This window comes from Lipotes vexillifer, unplaced genomic scaffold (assembly GCF_000442215.2).
Source record: "Lipotes vexillifer unplaced genomic scaffold, Lipotes_vexillifer_v1.1 scaffold962, whole genome shotgun sequence".
Lineage (NCBI taxonomy): Eukaryota > Metazoa > Chordata > Mammalia > Artiodactyla > Lipotidae > Lipotes > Lipotes vexillifer.
Window position 1 is genome coordinate 187,838 of NW_006788568.1, and position 17,870 is coordinate 205,707.

At 37.6% G+C, this 17,870-nt stretch overlaps 1 protein-coding gene across 1 annotated transcript in view; it reads left to right on the forward strand.

Moving 5' to 3' along the window:
- ARIH1 (ariadne RBR E3 ubiquitin protein ligase 1) overlaps positions 1-9,593 on the forward strand; it is a 122,663-nt gene extending 113,070 nt beyond the window's left edge. The window contains exons 12-14 of the mRNA XM_007461670.1: positions 3,369-3,629; positions 4,992-5,104; positions 6,249-9,593. Of these exons, the coding sequence (XP_007461732.1) occupies positions 3,369-3,629; positions 4,992-5,104; positions 6,249-6,333 (459 nt within the window). The 3' untranslated portion in view covers positions 6,334-9,593. The remainder of the gene's footprint in view (positions 1-3,368; positions 3,630-4,991; positions 5,105-6,248) is intronic.
- The last annotated feature ends 8,277 nt before the right edge of the window (positions 9,594-17,870 follow it).

Here is a 17,870-nt window from a genome sequence, read left to right on the forward strand (position 1 = left end):
GTCTCCTGCATCGGCAGGCGGACTCCCAAGCACTGCGCCACCAGGGAAGCCCCATGTAATCTTTATATACAAAACTCTACAATGACAGACATGCTTTTCCTACCTCCCATTTGGAATCAGTTCTACTGTTGCATTTTTATTTAGCTCAGTTTGTCATTGCATCTCCTTCTGTTTTGGGTTTGTTTGTTTGTTTTTAAATCTTAGCCCTCATGGTTTTCTGCTTCTGTTTTAAGCAGTCACAGTTGTTTTAAATTCTGCTGAAGAGACCATAAATTTTCCTAAAATTTTCTTCTAATTTTGATAATATTTTTTTGAGTCCATAGAGAACTGTTCTTTTTCTCTTACGCTGCATTACATTTTTCCTAATAACCATGTTAGACTTTTAGTTTTTACTTATCCTGAATGAAGAGTAGTCTAGTTAGATCTAGCCAGAATATGGTATTTGCTGACAACAAAAAGTATATGGGTTATCCTTGGCCTTACCTGGTCTGCATTTGGGTGCTGGTAGAATCCCTTTCTGAGGTCCACAGGCAGGGTGGATTATTGAGCATAGCTTCTAAGCCCTGCTAATGTGTAGGTTGTAGATGCTAGAATGCATTATTTTTCTAGCTCATTTCTTTTGGACTAAACTAGAATCTTCTGATCCTGTGGGTGTACAGGGAAAAATTTCATATGAGTGCCTGTATTTGTTTGTTTATTTAAGTGGGAGCCATACCTCCCAGAATGGAGCACACCATTGCACACATCTAGCATATTCTTTCCTCACTTCCCCTACTTCCATACTCAGGCCTAGTGTTTTCTGGGAGTTGTAGTTCTTAAAAAGTACTAGAAGGTTGGCACACAATACAGAAAGAACATAGATGGTACTTTGAGTGCCTTGGAAGGATGTTACCTGTGTTGTAGAAAGTTGCTGACTTAATATACTATGCCACAGTTATGACAGAGGCGGACATTTGAATTTTCTTTTCTTTTTTTAATTTTTATTTATTTTTTTGGCTGCACTGTGCAGCTTGCAGGATCTTAGTTTCCTAACTAGGGGTGGAACCCAGGCCCCTGGCAGTGAGATTCCTTATCACTGGACCACCAGGGAATTCCCTGAATTTTCTTATCTACTAGACTTTCTTTCTTTTCATATTAGGTGCTAGAGATAACAAGATTACTTTTTTTTTTTTTTTTTGGCTAGCTGGGCCTCAAGGCTTATGGGATCTTAGTTCCCCAACCAGGGAATTCCCTGAATTTTCTTATCTACTAGACCTGTGAGTTGCCAGATGGTAAATATTTTCAGCTTTGCAGACTATATAGTCTCTGTTACAATTACTCAATTCTGTCCCTGCTCTTGAAATGCTGACTCAACCATAGACTTAAAAGAGTGGGCATGGCAGTGTTCCAAGTTATCTTAGTTTACAAAAAATAGGCAGCAGCTGGATTTCACTCACAGACCAGAGTTTGCCTACCCCTGTTTTAAGCAGTCAGGTTTTTGTTTTGTTTGTTTTTCCAAAGTGTTTTCAGGATACTGATTGCATTTCTCAATCCAGATTCTGGCATTTGATTAAAAATGGGTCTTATTTGCAGTGTTGGTATGGGTTTTCTTTCATGTTGAATTTTAAAGGTATTTTAAGTGATGCAAGCTGTTTGAGAATTGTTGGTCACATTAAATCAAATGCTGGTCACATTAAGTCCTGTAACATATATTTTAATATGTGATTTAGGTTTTCCATTTCATCTTGGGAATTTGACAGGCTTAAAAATATTAGTGCTTTGGGGGGAGATAAAATGCCAAGCAGCTTATTTTCTACATCTTATATTTTTAGATATAATTGGAATAATTTTCCATCGTGTAAGCATTGATTTAAATACCTACCTGACTGCTGAAATAATATGGCTTGTGTAGGTTTTTTGAAATGTTTCAATGTTGTATGATACTGGATCATGTGATTGGCTAGTTATGTGGTTCAGAGATAGTATTTCTAAGCAAGAGACCAAGCATAGGGCCTAATAGTATCTGTGCTGTTAGTAGGCTTTAAGGCATGAGGAGAGGAAGAGGAGGTGATAGTAAAAGAAAAGAAATACATATGTGTGGTAAGAAACCCTTCCATGGTGGTTGCATTTAACAAGCATTTATCATTTTCTGCATATTAGGTGCTAGAGATAACAAGATTACTTTTTTTTTTTTTTTTTTTTTGCCAGCTGGGCCTCAAGGCTTGTGGGATCTTAGTTCCACCAGGGATTGAAACTGGGCCCTTGGCAGTGAGAGCAGAGTCCTAACCACTGGACCGCCAGGGAATTCCCCCAAGATTACTTTTTTAAAACTGTATCTCCTCTAGAGATTTATAGTGTAATGGGAGAGACCTATGTGAATTCTTTTTGCAGTATGATAAATAATATAAAACAAATTTAGACCTGATATTTTATATATATATATATTTATATTTTTGTAATACTTCACATGTACTTTAAAAGACTCTTCATAAAACTGTAGTACCATAATTATGTTTGTATATATATTTATTGTATTATTTTATAATTATACTATATTATATACTTAAAGCAGTACTTTGTTAATATCATCAACTATCCAGTGTTCAAATGGTCCCCACTTATCTCATAAACTTTCTTTTATAGTTGGTTTAAATCAGGATCCATACAGGTGCACAAGTTGGATGTGATCTGCTAATCTATAGGTCCTTTCAGTTTTTTGGTTTTTTGGGGGTTTGTTTTTCTTCCCTTGGCATTTGTTTGTTGAGGAAACTAAGTTATTTTTCTTGTAGAATTTAACACATTCTGGATTTGCTGATTGCAACTCCCTGGTTTTATTTAATAGGTTCTTCTATCCCTGAATTTCCTGAAACTGGTGGTTAATTCTAGATAATTGAATTCAGACTCGATTTGGGGAAGGGTGTGGAAAGAACACAGAACACTTAACTGGTGGTACTGTATAGTTTCTGTTGCATTATATTAGGTGTTATATGATGTCTGGTTGCCTCTCTTTTGTTTTCTACTTTAAAATATTGATGTACCTTATTACATACCACAGAACAGAGCTATCCAGTAGAACATTCTGTAATGATGGAAATGTTCTTTATTACCACTGTCTAATGTGGTAGGCACTGACTGCGATATGGCTGTTGAACCCTGAGGAACTGAGTTTTTTACTTTAATAGCCACCTGTGACTAGTGGCTGCTGTATTGGAAAGTACAGCTATAGGACATTCAAAAAATATTAAATAACAAAGGTAGCAGTAGATGTCTCTTTGTTCCGAATTTTAGCCTAAATTCCTATACCGTTTCATCAGTAAATATATCAGCTTTTGTGTATATATAATACATTTGTTATAATTATGTGACCTTAATTTTTCTTAATGGGACAGCGATCTAGGGCAGCCCTTCAGAGGTACCTGTTCTACTGTAATCGCTATATGAACCACATGCAGAGTCTACGCTTTGAGCACAAACTGTATGCTCAGGTGAAGCAGAAAATGGAAGAGATGCAACAGCACAACATGTCCTGGATTGAGGTGCAGTTCCTGAAGAAAGCAGTTGATGTCCTCTGCCAGTGTCGTGCCACACTCATGTACACTTATGTCTTCGCTTTCTACCTCAAAAAGAATAACCAGTCCATTATCTTTGAGGTAGGAATAGTTACTGAGTTACCTGTGTGTCATAGGACTACTTGCCTCTCATAGATAAGATATATAGAGTTTTAAAGCTTACTCTCTGCCCAAAAATGTGGATTAAAAGTTTAGTGTTAAGGGCTTCCCTTGTGGCTCAGTGGATAGGAATCTGCCTGCCAGTGCAGGGGACACGAATTTGATCCCTGGTCTGGGAGGATCACACATGCTGCGGAGTAACTGGGCCCGTGTGCCACAACTACTGAGCCTGCGCTCTAGAGACCGCGTGCCTAGAGCCCATGCTTCGCAACCAGGGAGGCCACTGCAATGAGGAGCCTGTGCACCGTGGCGAGGAGTGGCCTCTGCTCACCGCAACTGGAGAGAGCCCCGCGCTCAGCAACGAAGACCCAACGCAGCCAAAGATAAATAAAATGAATAAAAAATTATAAAAGAAAAGTTTCGTGTTTATTAGGAAGATACAAGAAATTTAGATTTCTTGCTGTAAACTATGTTCAAAGTGATGTGGTTTAGCCAGCTAGTGATTTAGTGTGCAGGCTCTGGAATTAGCCCTGAATTTGAATCTTGACTTCATCACTTTTTAGCTCTGTTGACGTGAAGCAAATTACTTAACCTCATCTATATCTCTATTTTAGCATGGGAATAATTTTTCTATAAATGTTAAGAGGTTTAAGTGAGACAATCCATGTTTAATGCTTATGTAACACCTGGCACGTCATAAGTTCTTGCAAAAGTCTTTATTCAGGCAAAACTAATACATGGTATTAGAAGTTAATATGATGCTTGCCTTTTGTGGAGAAGTAATGACTAAAGGGGGGGCTTTTAGCAGTAGAGATGCTCATTTAAAATTGATGCATACAACATTGATGTTGATAGATGGCTGGGTAATAACGGTGAATAGTAGATGGGAATTTATATGGGTAAATATATAGAACTAGCCATAGTAGTAAAGGATAACAAAATTTTAATCTTCCATACAGTGTTCTCTTATAAGAAGTAGATGTCTAGCTAGATATAAAGAATAATGGGTTTCTTATTTTTCCTCAAGCTTTAGCCAATAGCAGTTTTCAGAACTGGAAGATTCCCAAAACTTTTTCTTAACGTTCTTTCAGATTGTCCTTAATAGTCTTCCAGAGGTAATGGATAAATCTTTAGTTTTTTAATGTTTAAAAAATTGTCCTGGACAAGAAAAACAAGTTGTTAGGGGTGAAAGTGATGAAGGGCTTTACAGGTGCAGTTAAACCACCTGTGAAAATTACAAAATTGGTGTTGAGCCACAGTCTATCAAGGAAGCAGCTAAGATGGTTTATCTTTTAGCTTTCTTTTGAAGGCAAAATTTACTATATATTCTTCTTCCTCTTACAGAATAACCAAGCAGATCTAGAGAATGCCACAGAGGTGCTCTCGGGCTACCTTGAACGAGATATTTCCCAAGACTCTCTGCAGGATATAAAGCAGAAAGTACAAGATAAGTACAGGTAAGGTTTTCTCTAGTAGTTGTTGAACAAAAATGTAGGTCACCAGTGGTCTGGTATTCCTTAATGGAGAAGTTAGATGATGGTGAAACTTGGGTTTAGCATATTCAGTAACTGAGCAGCTGCCATGTTTCTCACAGATTGTTTCTGTCCTTTGGGAAACAGATCCAGATAGTGCTAGTCAGGCATAGGGAGGAAATCAGCCGTTTATCCCACTGGCTGATTCTGCTTCTTCCATGAAGTTTTATCTATGTAGTTGCTGCCCTGACAGGAAGAAGGAGCCCCAAAAGGGCAAGTGGCTATTAGGATGAGGGGTGAGATTAGGATGCTAGCCCTAGCCTAGGGATCCTGTGGATCATGGCTGTTGACAAGTGAGCTACCCAGACTTTTTAAAGAGTTTTTCTAAGGAGAAATTTACTTTGTCCTAGAGATAGGTGATACTTTAAGATATGTTACCACTTAAGTAAAAGATGCAGAATGTTTGCTTTCTCAACATGGAGCTCTTTCTCCCACAGTTGTTTTCTGGCAAATACTAATATCTTTTTAATAGTAGTAGAAATCTCTGGGAATTTGGGAGACTTGGAGATTTAGTCCTAAGTAACATTTTCACTTCCCTTAGCCAGCAATAGCTGCCACCAGTACTTTAAGGTTTTACAGGTGTGAATAAACAGCCCCTGAAACTACTTCTTCCTAAAACTGTTTACTTACCTGTAGAATGACAAGATTGAGTCAGATGATTTCTAAGGCCTTTGTTTTATTGCTCTAGAATTAATTTCCCAAAACTGGGAACTTCAAAAAATACCTTTTTAAAATGAGAAATAGTCATGTCTTTACATCTAGACCTGAAAATGTGCCTCTTAAAAACAAAAACAGGTGCTTGGGGGAATTCCCTGGCGGTCCAGTAGTTAGGACTCCCAGCTCTCACTGCTGAGGGCCCGGGTTCAGTCCCTGGTCAAGGAACTAAATCCCACAAGACATGCGGAACAGCCAAAAAACAAAACAAAACAAAACACAACAACAACAAAAAACAGGTGCTTGGTTCTAAGTCTGAATAAACTGTAGGGGACCTTAAAAAATAAGTAAATGCCTCTTTTTTTAATTATTGGAGGCTGACAATGGGTTTTTTTTTTTTTCTCTTTGATTACAGATACTGTGAGAGTCGACGAAGGGTTTTGTTACAGCATGTGCATGAAGGCTATGAAAAAGATCTGTGGGAGTACATTGAGGACTGAGAATGGCCCTGCATAAAATGAACTCTGAAAACTTTATCGTCTAGAGTGCTCATGCAATTAAAACAAACAAAACAAAACAAATACAAACAAGGAGGCACTAAGCCTATTCTGACACCGCTGGTCTATAGTACCAGAATTCTGTTTTGTTAATGGAAAGTTTAAGTAAATTATATTGTAATAAAAAAAGGTAGATAAACCATTGTACAACAGTATTCTAGGCCGCCAACAAAAGTGTGACAGACACACTAAAAGCCCTCCAACTTTAACTTGTAACGTAGCTTCATTCTCAAAGCTGACTCCTTTTTTTCATTTTCTTTTTCCTGAGTGTAGTACAGTTAAAATTTAAAATAGCTCTTTGACACTGCTTTTCATGTCCAAACCAGCCATTTTGTTGTACTTTGGTAAAGGACCTCTTCCCCTTCCTCCCCTGCACATACAGATACACCCAAACACGCAGACTGTCTCTTTCTCATACCGCAAGGTCATGAGTGAATGATGATTAGTTCCTTGTAAAGAAAATTCTTGGGGCGGGGAAGAGGGTAGGCAGAAAGAGGGGTTAAACAAACAAACAAAAAAAAACAAAAAAACTTTGTATATGACTTTTAAAACAAGAGGACAACACAGTATTTTTCAAAATTGTATATAGCGCATATGCATGGACAAAGCAGGCGTGGCACGTGTTTGCATAATGTTTAATTACAAAAAATATTTATTCTTTAAAAATCTTCAAGATTATGTCTTTTGCTGTGCATTTTCTTTCAGTTTGCTTTATCTTTCCAGGGTTGAGGGTTGGACTAAAAGGTGTGTTGGTTTAGCACCTCTGGAAGACCTATCTAGAGCTCTTTGATTTCCCTTTCCTGAGATTACTTTGCCCTCTCTGGTTTGATATGTTTGTTGCTAGCCATGGGCCTCATGCCCTGAGTTCTCAGCTCCTGGTTGGGTATAGAGAAGTCAAGTTCTGACTAAATGCCATGGCCTGATAAGGGCTGCAACAGGGAGCTTTGCTGCTGCAATTCAAGAATCACCCAGTCCCTAACCTCATCCCTCTCCACGTCCTCACGCATCTACGTAAGCCTTTGTGTGCCCGTGTCATATAGCTGAAGGCTTCCTGTCACATCCAGAGGAAACATTTCAAAAGATTTTCCCCTTAATTGCTGCTTTGAGCCTTTTAAGATTTTAGTTATGGCTCTTCTCTCACCCCTTCTTTACGTTAGGGTGTCAGATAGAATGTTTTTCCTTTCAATATAAATAAATAGCCATTCACTTAGTTTCAGATTGTGAATTAAAAATGGCAGATACTGAAATTGCTTATGTGTGTTGCTGTGGGTTCAGTTTGAAGGCACACCCTAGAACTTGATATTCCCATCTAGTGCATTTAAATAGAAACCACTGTTTGCTTCTTTTCTATTGTCAGCAAATAGAATTAATAACGTGTTTTAGCTGTGATGTCCATTTTTATGAAATTTCTACTAAGAGCTATGTTAAAAGTAAAGGGTGGTGGTGGTTTTATTAACTATGTATCTGTTTAGGCCATTCTTGCTGTGGTATTTTTCAACAGATTAGCATCCCTAAATCTGTCAGTTTTATACAGGAGTACAGAGTGAACTAGGCAACTAGATTGAGGTCTTAATACTAAATACCACTTGTGGCTGAAGGACCTCTTTGTCTTCCTCTAAATGTCTTGCGCCTAGGGAGTGTTTACCGTTTGTGAGGCAGCTTTGTCTGCTCTTGCATTGTACATCTTATTACATCATTGGGAAGTAGGTTCACTTTCCTCTGGCCTTTTGCCTAAGTTAGGCTTTGCTAAATCAACCCTACTTTTCCTTTTAGAAAAGGTTGTTACATGAGATGTACTTGCAACTATTCTTTTCCCATCAAAAATCAGTGAATGTTTGCTGAATATATTATGCTGCTTCCTTAAACCACTTGTTGCTTTAGGATCAACTTTACCTGTACCTTTTATCCTCCCTTCTCTTGCCACTTTAGGTGCAAATCTGAACTCAGTGTCTGCTTCTTCCGTATTCTCTTCTCCTCCCCTTTCCCTGTCAACCATTTGACTTTATTTTCAATGACTGCATCAATCTTAAAAGACATTTATCAAAACTAAGGATTTTTTTTTTTAAAGAAAGCTTGAATAAGTTCCTTTCCCTGGTAACTTTGAAAAGCAGCCAGAGTTGCTATCTAGATATATGTGGTTCCATTAAAATGTTTTGTGTATGTGTGGTGTTTTTAAAAAACCCTACCAGTTAACTCCAGTATCTAAGTTTGAGTGTCGTAAATCCTTTTTACATGCTCCCCTTACAACAAGTATCCAAAAACAATGTGTGCACTTCATAATATCAGCCCCCACCCATGGAGGAACAGTGCTTTTTAGAGCTGCTTTCTAGTTTCAGTATTGGCATATTACCTGAGGGTATAGCAATTGTGGGTGCATTCCCTAATTTGTATGGATCAAGATGAATTGGCATTTTCCACTTCCAAGCTTTTAACAGCTGTCTCCATATTTGACAGAATTCCCTGAGTTAATTGCTTTCATTGTTAGTAACTTCAGTGACCCCAGCTGGGATAGGCAAGCCATATTGTATGACAGCTTCCCTGTTTCACCTACCTAAGTCTTTCTGTCAGAGGGCTCTATTCATGGTCAGCACCAGGGTCTCCCTGTCTTCTTGAGGTCTTCTGAAAAGCGCATGCTTCATCTGAACAATTCATTGAGCAGTAGATGGACTTTAAATGATTGACAATAAAGTGTCGATCCAAAGCGCAGGATACAAACCACAGTGGTAAAATTGAGTAGTATATAATATCATCAGACTCTAAATTCTGTGTAATCTGCCGCGACCCAGATTGTGTGTGTTTTATGTGTGTTTAAATAAATACATTAAATACACAGGTGTATACATACACACAAATATAACAGATCCAAGACTGACCGACTTGATTTGAAATGGTTGAATCTGCAGTGTACAATGTGGATCAACCATGATTAGGAAATTTAGTATAAGAGAGAAAAGGACTTTATGTAACAAAATCTTTTAGCTACAAATCCCAGTATAGAGCACTTGGGGGATGGGAGGGGGCGGGTTGGTGAGACAATCAGATCGGTAAATTGATTAAATGCTCCTAACCCTGTAATTTTGTGCATAGAGCACCCTGTGCTGTGGAAATAACTGTTCTTAGATTTTCATTGTAACTGGACTGTTCAGGTTGCCCAGAGGGAAAGAACATTCCTAATTCTAATAAAATAAACTTTTATTTTGTTATTCCATTAGTTACTTATGTTTATTTTTATAGTTAAAAAAAAAGACGGTGTCCTAACAGTCACCTGTATTATGTGCCTTATTCACTGTTCCTACTTAACATGAAATGTCAAGGTTTGGTTCAGTTTCTTTTCAGGGAACTGTGAATGAGACTATCCCCAACAATTATCTTGGTTAATGAAGCCTTCAGAGCATTTTCTGGAAGACTTCCAATTTCTGTGTCTTGAACATTGAATTTAGATTGCTATTCATGTTGTAACAGTGATATTAAATAGTAGATGTTTGTCAATTTATAAAGATAAAATATTTAAAAAGTCATTCTCATGCTTAAAACTGCTTCACATTACTTCCACTTGGCTCACTTTTAGAAGCTGATATCTCCCATAGGAATGGAGGGAGAGTTGTCTTAAAGAAGGTCCCAAAGTTGAGATCTTTGTTATTGATATTCTAGCCAAGTCCAGATTTTAGGACAATTTAATTTGGTCTTATTTGGATCTGTAATTATGAGAGTTCATTTATCACTTGTATCTTCAAAGCACTTTAACTTGTATCATTGTCTAAAGCAAGTGGGGTAGAAATTACTCTTTTATAAAAGAAAATAAGGCTCAACAAGGTTAAGTAACTTGCCCAAGATTTCACAGTTTCTCCTATCTGGGACTCAAGCTTTCTTCTCTCTGATGAGCATCATACTACTTCTTTGTATCGTATTAATCTGGTCTCAGAATGACCTAGCATTCAATACCAAGAAAGGTGGTTCTTATCTACGGTGTTGTACTTTTAAACCACATCAAAGACTATAAATGCCTGTCACTGCTACTGTTAGAAGAATGCTATGTACTATCTCTGATCTTCAGTTTTGCTATTGCAGACTTTGCAACTAATGTGGCTCTGTGTTTTGCCTCATCCAATCAGCCATGGATAGAAGAATAGCTCTTCCCATCTTGGTGATTAGGACAGGCATCATGAGAAGACTGTGTGATAGTTGACAGTAAACAGTTCAGCGTCATTTGATTTGATAAACAGGGGCCAAGAAATTTGCAGTTGTAGGTCTAGTCGTTATTTCAAATGAATTTCCAATGTGAAGAATTTTGGATAGTCTATTGGAACTTGTTACAGAAGTTGTTTTGTAACTGAAAATGCCCAGAATAGCTCATTTCCATTTGTTTCTCATCATTTGTTCTTGGAACTGGATGACCTATGGGACTTTCAGAAGATAAGTAGTGAGCGTTAGGGGGAAATCTTGGCTCCTTCAGAAACAGGAAAAAGTGTGAACCCCTCATATTTTTTTCAGATTTCTTTGGGGATAAAGTTGGTGTATTTCTGGTTTATTTTAAGGAATTTGTTTCTCCACTTAATTACCCAAGATGAAATAGCTGACTCAAATGCTCAACTGGAAGTAATCAAATAGTGCCTACTGCAGGAGTGGAGGCAACTGTGGTTGATGTTTCTCTAAGCAATAGCATTTAGGCTGGGGAAAATAATACGAGATTCTTCTGAAAAGCAGTTTTCAGACTACGATTAAACTATAGACATGCTTATTTAGGGCCATTTTCAGAGTAGGAACCAATTAGTATATAAGTCAGTCACACATTGATAGCTAGCAGCTCTAACAATGCCAAAAGCACAACTTTACTACCACAGTAATCCAGGGGTTTCAGGTAATACCAAGAGTCTCAAACTCAGATGTCTACAAGAACTAGGTAAATATTTTAATAGACTACCCTGGGCCAAGTAGACTCTCAGAGGAGCCTGTGAAATACACTTTACGTGGATTCTCTCAATTTTGAAATGGTCATTAAAATATTCTTAAATGTGGCTCAAAGAACTGCACATGGGCCTTGTCATTTTCCAACTTGTGTTCCAATTTAATGTCCATTTTACACATTGAAATCACTGAGAAACTTCAAAAGTACAAACCAAAAAACACTATGCTTGAGTCCCACCCCATAGGAATTATGATTTAATTGCTTTGGGTTGTGTCCTGAACATCGATAATTTTTAAAGTCCTATCCCCATCCCCAACCCTGATGATTGTGCAGTGCAGTCTGAGACCTGGAGGCAAGGTTGAGACCATTGATCTAGATTGTTACATAGTTTCAAAGAGGAATGTAGTTGAGCACTCTAGTCATAAGGGACAATAGGACGTGGGGCGAATTTACAAGCTCAGGAAAGGGCCACACTGTAGGCCCTAGCTGAATGGGTTTTGTGGAATGGTGCCTCCTCGGGTATAGTGTATAGTGCCCAATTTGTTTTTTTGTTGGTTTTTTGGTAAGTGGTCCACCTTGGAGAAAATAAAATTCACAAAACTAAAAGAACTGTAGAACTGATAAGCTCAGTAGAATATTCACGTCAACTGGCAATATATTTTCTTATCAAGGGAGAGAACCCTATCTGGAAGTAAATTAGTGTAGAGTCTGAGCAAGTTGTTGAGTGGTTAAGCTATCTGTTTCAAGTCAATGCACAATTCCATTTAATCACTTAAATTCAGAGCACTTGAAAGTCACAAGTTTCTTGCTGTCACTTTCATTCTTTTGATGAACTTATATGTTAAAAGACAGTGGATTTTCCTATTTTTATTCCCAGTGTAGTTGGCGTAGTAGAAAGAATATCAGTATTTCTCAGCCATAATTTTCCCTTTGTAAAATGGGGATACTAATAGGAGCTATCATGTGTTGAGTGCTTCTTGCCAGATGCCTTACTTATGTTATTTGTATCTTCTAAGCAGCCCTAAAACAAAGTAGGCATTGCTATCCTATTTTATAAATGAGAAGAAAGGTGTATAGACTATTAACTCGAACTTAACAGTTTATGGCAGCATTGTGCTTGTCTAATTTCATGTGTTCATTCTATCATGTTATATTGTCTTTTATAGGAATATTGTGAGGGTCAAAGAAAATTAATGGGAAAACAAATCCTAGTTACAAATAATGAGCTTACTAGTACTGACTTAGGCAAAAAATAAGGATACAGAGCTGTCTCATAGACTCCCAAAGGCAGAATGAGATCAGATCCAGGAACTAGAAAGCCATTTTGGACTCCTAAACTGGCATTGTCTGCAGTCCGTACATCCACATCGTTCTAAAGGCTTCTCCTTTTCCTATCAGCCACACCCATAGCTCTAGGTGTTACATGTTAACTGTCCCAGACACATGTAGACAACCAGACAGAGCCATGGAACAAGATCATTGGTACAAATGTGGCTTTGGGGGGTTACCCCTGTGGATTGGGAGGCAAATTTTGGAGATCATGGCTCACTGGCTGTACATCACAGGTGTCCTTGACAATACCAAAATGCCCTGAAAGTTTTCTTTTTTTGCGGTACGCGAGCCTCTCACTGTTGTGGCCTCTCCCGCTGCAGAGCACAGGCTCCGGACGCACAGGCTCAGCAGCCATGGCTCACGGGCCCAGCTGCTTCGCGGCATGTGGGATCTTCCCGGACCAGGGCACGAACCCGCGTCCCCTGCATTGGCAGGCGGACTCTCAACCAACTGCACCACCAGGGAAGCCCCGAGAGTTTTCTTTTTTAAATAAATGCAAAGAGTTTGTATATAATAGATAATTATGGCTAACTTATTTAGTGTTTACTAAATGCTTCATGGCCATCTTTTTAAAATTGCAAATCATATGAGATAGTTGCCATCTCCATTTTATAAATAAGAAAATAAAAGCGCAAGGAAGGTGGGTTATTTCTTTGAGGTCATCCTTTTGTAAGTGGCAAAATGAAGATTCAAGCCTAAGTTCCTTCTGTCAGCACCCACGGTGTTGGGCACTGTTCTAGGCACTGGAGGTACAGCAGTGAACAAAGGGGTCTGCTTGTCTGAAGCATTTAATCCTGATTCTACACAGAGACTCAGTGGGTTGCCCAGGATCACCCAGCCAGTTAATGGCATATCTGCAGGCACATTTGGACCACTACACTAAATTCTTTTCACTACTATAGCTGCTTCTCAAACAACCTTGCCAAAAGTATCTGCTAAAATTACATAGACTAGTTAGGGGACTTCCAACCTCAGGAGACTCAATGACTAATTCTTATTTTTGGCTCCTCTCTGTTCAAAACATGTCTTTTTGTTGTTAACCTCAGATACTCTACTAAGAAGGACCCAAAGTATGCCTTTTTCTTCTCCCTCACATTTCAGAACCACCCTGCCATTTTAATGAGAGTTTAAAAAAGCAAGTCTCATATTTCCAAACCCTTTCCAGAAGGCAATCTTGCCGATATTGAGCTGATGATGTGGCTTCCTGTGCACAAAATAACGTTTCCTGATTTGGTGTTTTATTTAGCACCTGTATATCCCTCCTCACTACTCCACCTGTATAAAAGTTTGGTTTTTAATTTTCAAGCTGCCTGCTTTTTGCCACGGAGTATTCAAGTTTCTTTCAGAGTGAGAATTTGGAAGATGATGATAGAAATGAATTCTCTATTGTAGATAGGTAATTCTCCAGAAAGCTGTCTGGGATGAAAACTTGCTTCTCTAGATTTTAGATTTCCTTCTGATGGTTAAAATTGGTTTCTGTGTGGGTAACAACAAAGCAGTGCCCTAGAAACCACTTCAGTGTATGTTAAATGATGATTTCTTAGAATTGTGAATCAGGGCTTTTGCAGTGAGGATCTGGTTCTCTCGAATCAGTTGGCCAAGTTGGGATTCCTAAGGAGTGAGCAAACACACTGTCCTGAGTTTTCTGAGGGACCCTATCCAAAAACATCACTACTTATTGAATTTCCCACCTTCCTCTCACAGGGGGACTCCCTGTGTGTACTCCCACCTCTGCAGGTCACATCATTTTCTCAAAGGGAGTGCCGTGTAAAATGATAACCAGAATTCATGGAGCATCTCTTATGGGTCTACTTAGGCAGTAGACATTCCAATAGAATGCTCTAGAATTGTAAGTTCTTGCACCTGCTCTCAAGTCATTTATAACCTAATTGCTGGTCTTCCTGGTATGAACAAAGTTGTTGGTTTGTTAATAAATTCCTACCATATGACCCTGACTTGTGGTTCATTTCTACATAACCTGGGCAAATACTATAATGTTTTCTAACAAAGGAGGAAGCATGATCTGAGTGTCCACCCGCTTTGGATAGGAAATAAATTTGTATCCAAAATCCTGTGACTGGTTTAGAGCATTGTAAATGTCATGGCAGCAAATACCAGAGAATGGTTTTTATGAAGAATAATAGTGTTCTAAATGCCTTTGAAGAATTAATTTTTACTCCATTGTTTTGACTACCTTGCAATAGGGTAAGTTAAGTATTAATACCATCGATTCATGTTAAAATCACATTAGTATAAGTCAGTGCCTTACAATGGTCAAATGGTTGCTCACTAACCAATGGAAATGAACTGTTGGTTCCACAGAATTGCTTCACAGATTCTAAATGCTACTTCTTAGGGGCACTGGATTGTGTGCCCTTTAAGATAAATTCTATAATCAAGGGCCTAGCCCTGAACAGATTAGAGCCCAAAGATCATACTGAGGAGAACAAATCAGATAGGTCAGTAAAGGGTCGGGGACAGATGCTCCTGGAGTAGGTATCCTCAACTCACCTTTATTTTAAGTTGATATATAGAAATCAGTGTTATTATAAAATGCACACATGTTGTGTTCAGATGGATGTTTCAGCGATTGTATACCTCTGTGAGATAACCACCCAAAGGAAGATATAGTTACCATTAACCCAGAAAGTTCCCTTGTGCATCTTTCAAATCATCCCTGCTCCTCTCCCTACTCCAATGATCATTTGCCGATTTTTCACACTGAAGATTTATTTTGCCTGCTTTTGGACTTTATATAACTGAATCATATAATATGTACTCTTACATCTGGCTTCTTTCATTTATAATGCTTTAAAGACTCATCCATATTGTTGTATGTATTGATAAATTATTCTTTATTGCTAAGTAGTATTTCATTCTATAAATGTACTACAATTTGTTTATCCATTCTCCTATTGATGGACTTTTAGGTTGTTTCATTTGGGGCAATTATGAATAAGGATATATATATATTCTTAAGTTATATTTTTTTGTTTTGTGGGTACATGTTTTTTCTCTTGGATAAATACCTAAGAGTAGAAAATTGCTGAGTCATATGATAACTTTTTAAGAAACTGCCTTCCTGTTTTCTGAAGTGATTTATCATTTTTTACTCTTATCAGTGATGTATGGGAGTTTCAGTTACTTCATATTATCAGTGTTTTTTATATTAGCCATTTTAGTGGGTATGAAATAACTATGATTTTAATTTACATTGCATTTCCCTGATGATTAGTGATGTTGAGCACTTTTCATATGCTTGTTTTACATTTTTATATCTTTCATGAAATGTCTTTCATGTCTTTTCCCATTTTAAAATTGAATTGTCTTTTTATTGTGGTTATTCTGTGAATTCTGGATACAAGTCCTTTGATGGGTATATGTGCTGTGATTTTTTTTGTAGGCTATGGTTTGTTCACTTACTGGGATCTTTTGATGAACAGAAATTTTTATTTTGATAAAGTCCACCATATCAAGTTTTTCTTTTATGATTTTATGACCCCCAAGCTCACAAAGAATGTATTTTCTTCTAGAAGTTTTATGGTTTGGGGTTTTATGGTTATCTATGATCCATCTCACTGGTTTTAGGTTTTAAATCTATGGTTTGGAGTTTTACATTTAAGTATATGATCCATCTCCAATTAATTATTTGTACAGAATGAGGTTTATTTCAACATGGATACCCAGTTGTTCCAGCAACATTTGTTTAAAAAGATTTTCCTTCACCCATTAGATTGACTTGGCCTCTTGGTTGAAAATCAACTGACCATATGTGTGTGTAGTTATTTCTAGATTCTCTATTCTGTTTCCCACAGAATACTTCATTTCCCACAATACTTTGTTATTATTTCTGTTCATGTTTTCCAGCAAGTCTAGGGTTCCATGTGTTATAAATTCCCTTTAATCTGAAGAACTTTCTTTTTAACAATTGTTCTATTGCAGTTTTTCTAAAGATGAATTCTCTCAGCTTTTCTCTGTCAGAGAATATCTTTATTTTTCAGGGGTATTTTAGTTGAATATTAAATTCTATGTTGACCTTTTATCTCTTCTTTTAGCATTTTAGAGTTATTTATTTGTCCTCAGGTCTCATTTGTTTCTGGTAAGAAATCATCATTTTTATGTGTCTCCCTGTCCATAATGTGATTCTCCCCCATGGTTACATCTGCTCTTTATCTTTGGTTTTCAGCAGATCGACTATGATATGTCTAGGTATGTTTTTCTTTGTATGGAGTTTACTGAACCTCCTGTATCTGTGTTGCTGTCTTTCATTAATATTGGGTATTTCTTGGCTTTTATGTCTTCAAAAATTTCTTCTGTTCCATACTCTCCCACCTTGCTTCTCCTTCTGAGACTCCAATTACACCTATATTAGATGATTTGATATTATCCTACGGATCTCAGATGATTTCCCCCATTCTTTTCTCTTTTTGTTTTTAGTTTGAATACTTTCCATTTAGCTGTCAAGTACCCTGATGCTTTTCTCTTAAACCTATCTGATGAAATCTTTCTGATACTGTATTTTTTATTTCTAGCATTTCATTATGTTTGTATAGTTATCATGTTTCTGCTTAAATTTTCCATTTTTTTATGTATGTTGTTCACATTTTCCACTAGAGTTTTTAAAGCATTTTCATCATAGTTATTTCAAAAACCCTATCTATTGATTGTAATATTTTAGCCTCCACTAGATTTTTAAGCATTTTACTTTCAGCCAGAGTTATTTTAAAGATCCCACTGATAATTCAACATCTGGGTCATTTCTCATTCTGCTTCTCTTGAACCTTTCCTCTGTTACCATGGATCTTATTTTCTTACTTTTGCACATGTCTTGTATATTTGATTGTATGCTGGACGTTTTGTATAAAAAACAGGAGAGACTGAAGTAAGTATTACTTCAAATTGGGGCATGCCCATTTTTCTTTCAGCCATTTGAGTAATGGCTCAGTCAATCTGATGTATATTTGACCTAGATCTGGGCACTATTGCAGCCTTAGTTTGATTCAGCTTTTGGAAATGTGGGAGATCTCTTCTAGTGGGAAATGTGGACAAACCAGCCTAGCTGCCAGGTTTTCTTGGGCACTGGGATAGGGGGGTAGAGAGGTATTTCTCTCAGCTCTTGTGTGTGCCCTACCCTTAGTCTTTTCAGGAAGAATGCCCACAATGCCTGGGGCATGGGTCTCTCAGCCCTCCTGCCTCACTCTCAGCCTTCAAGAGTATCTTTGGTGGATTTCTCAGCATTCCT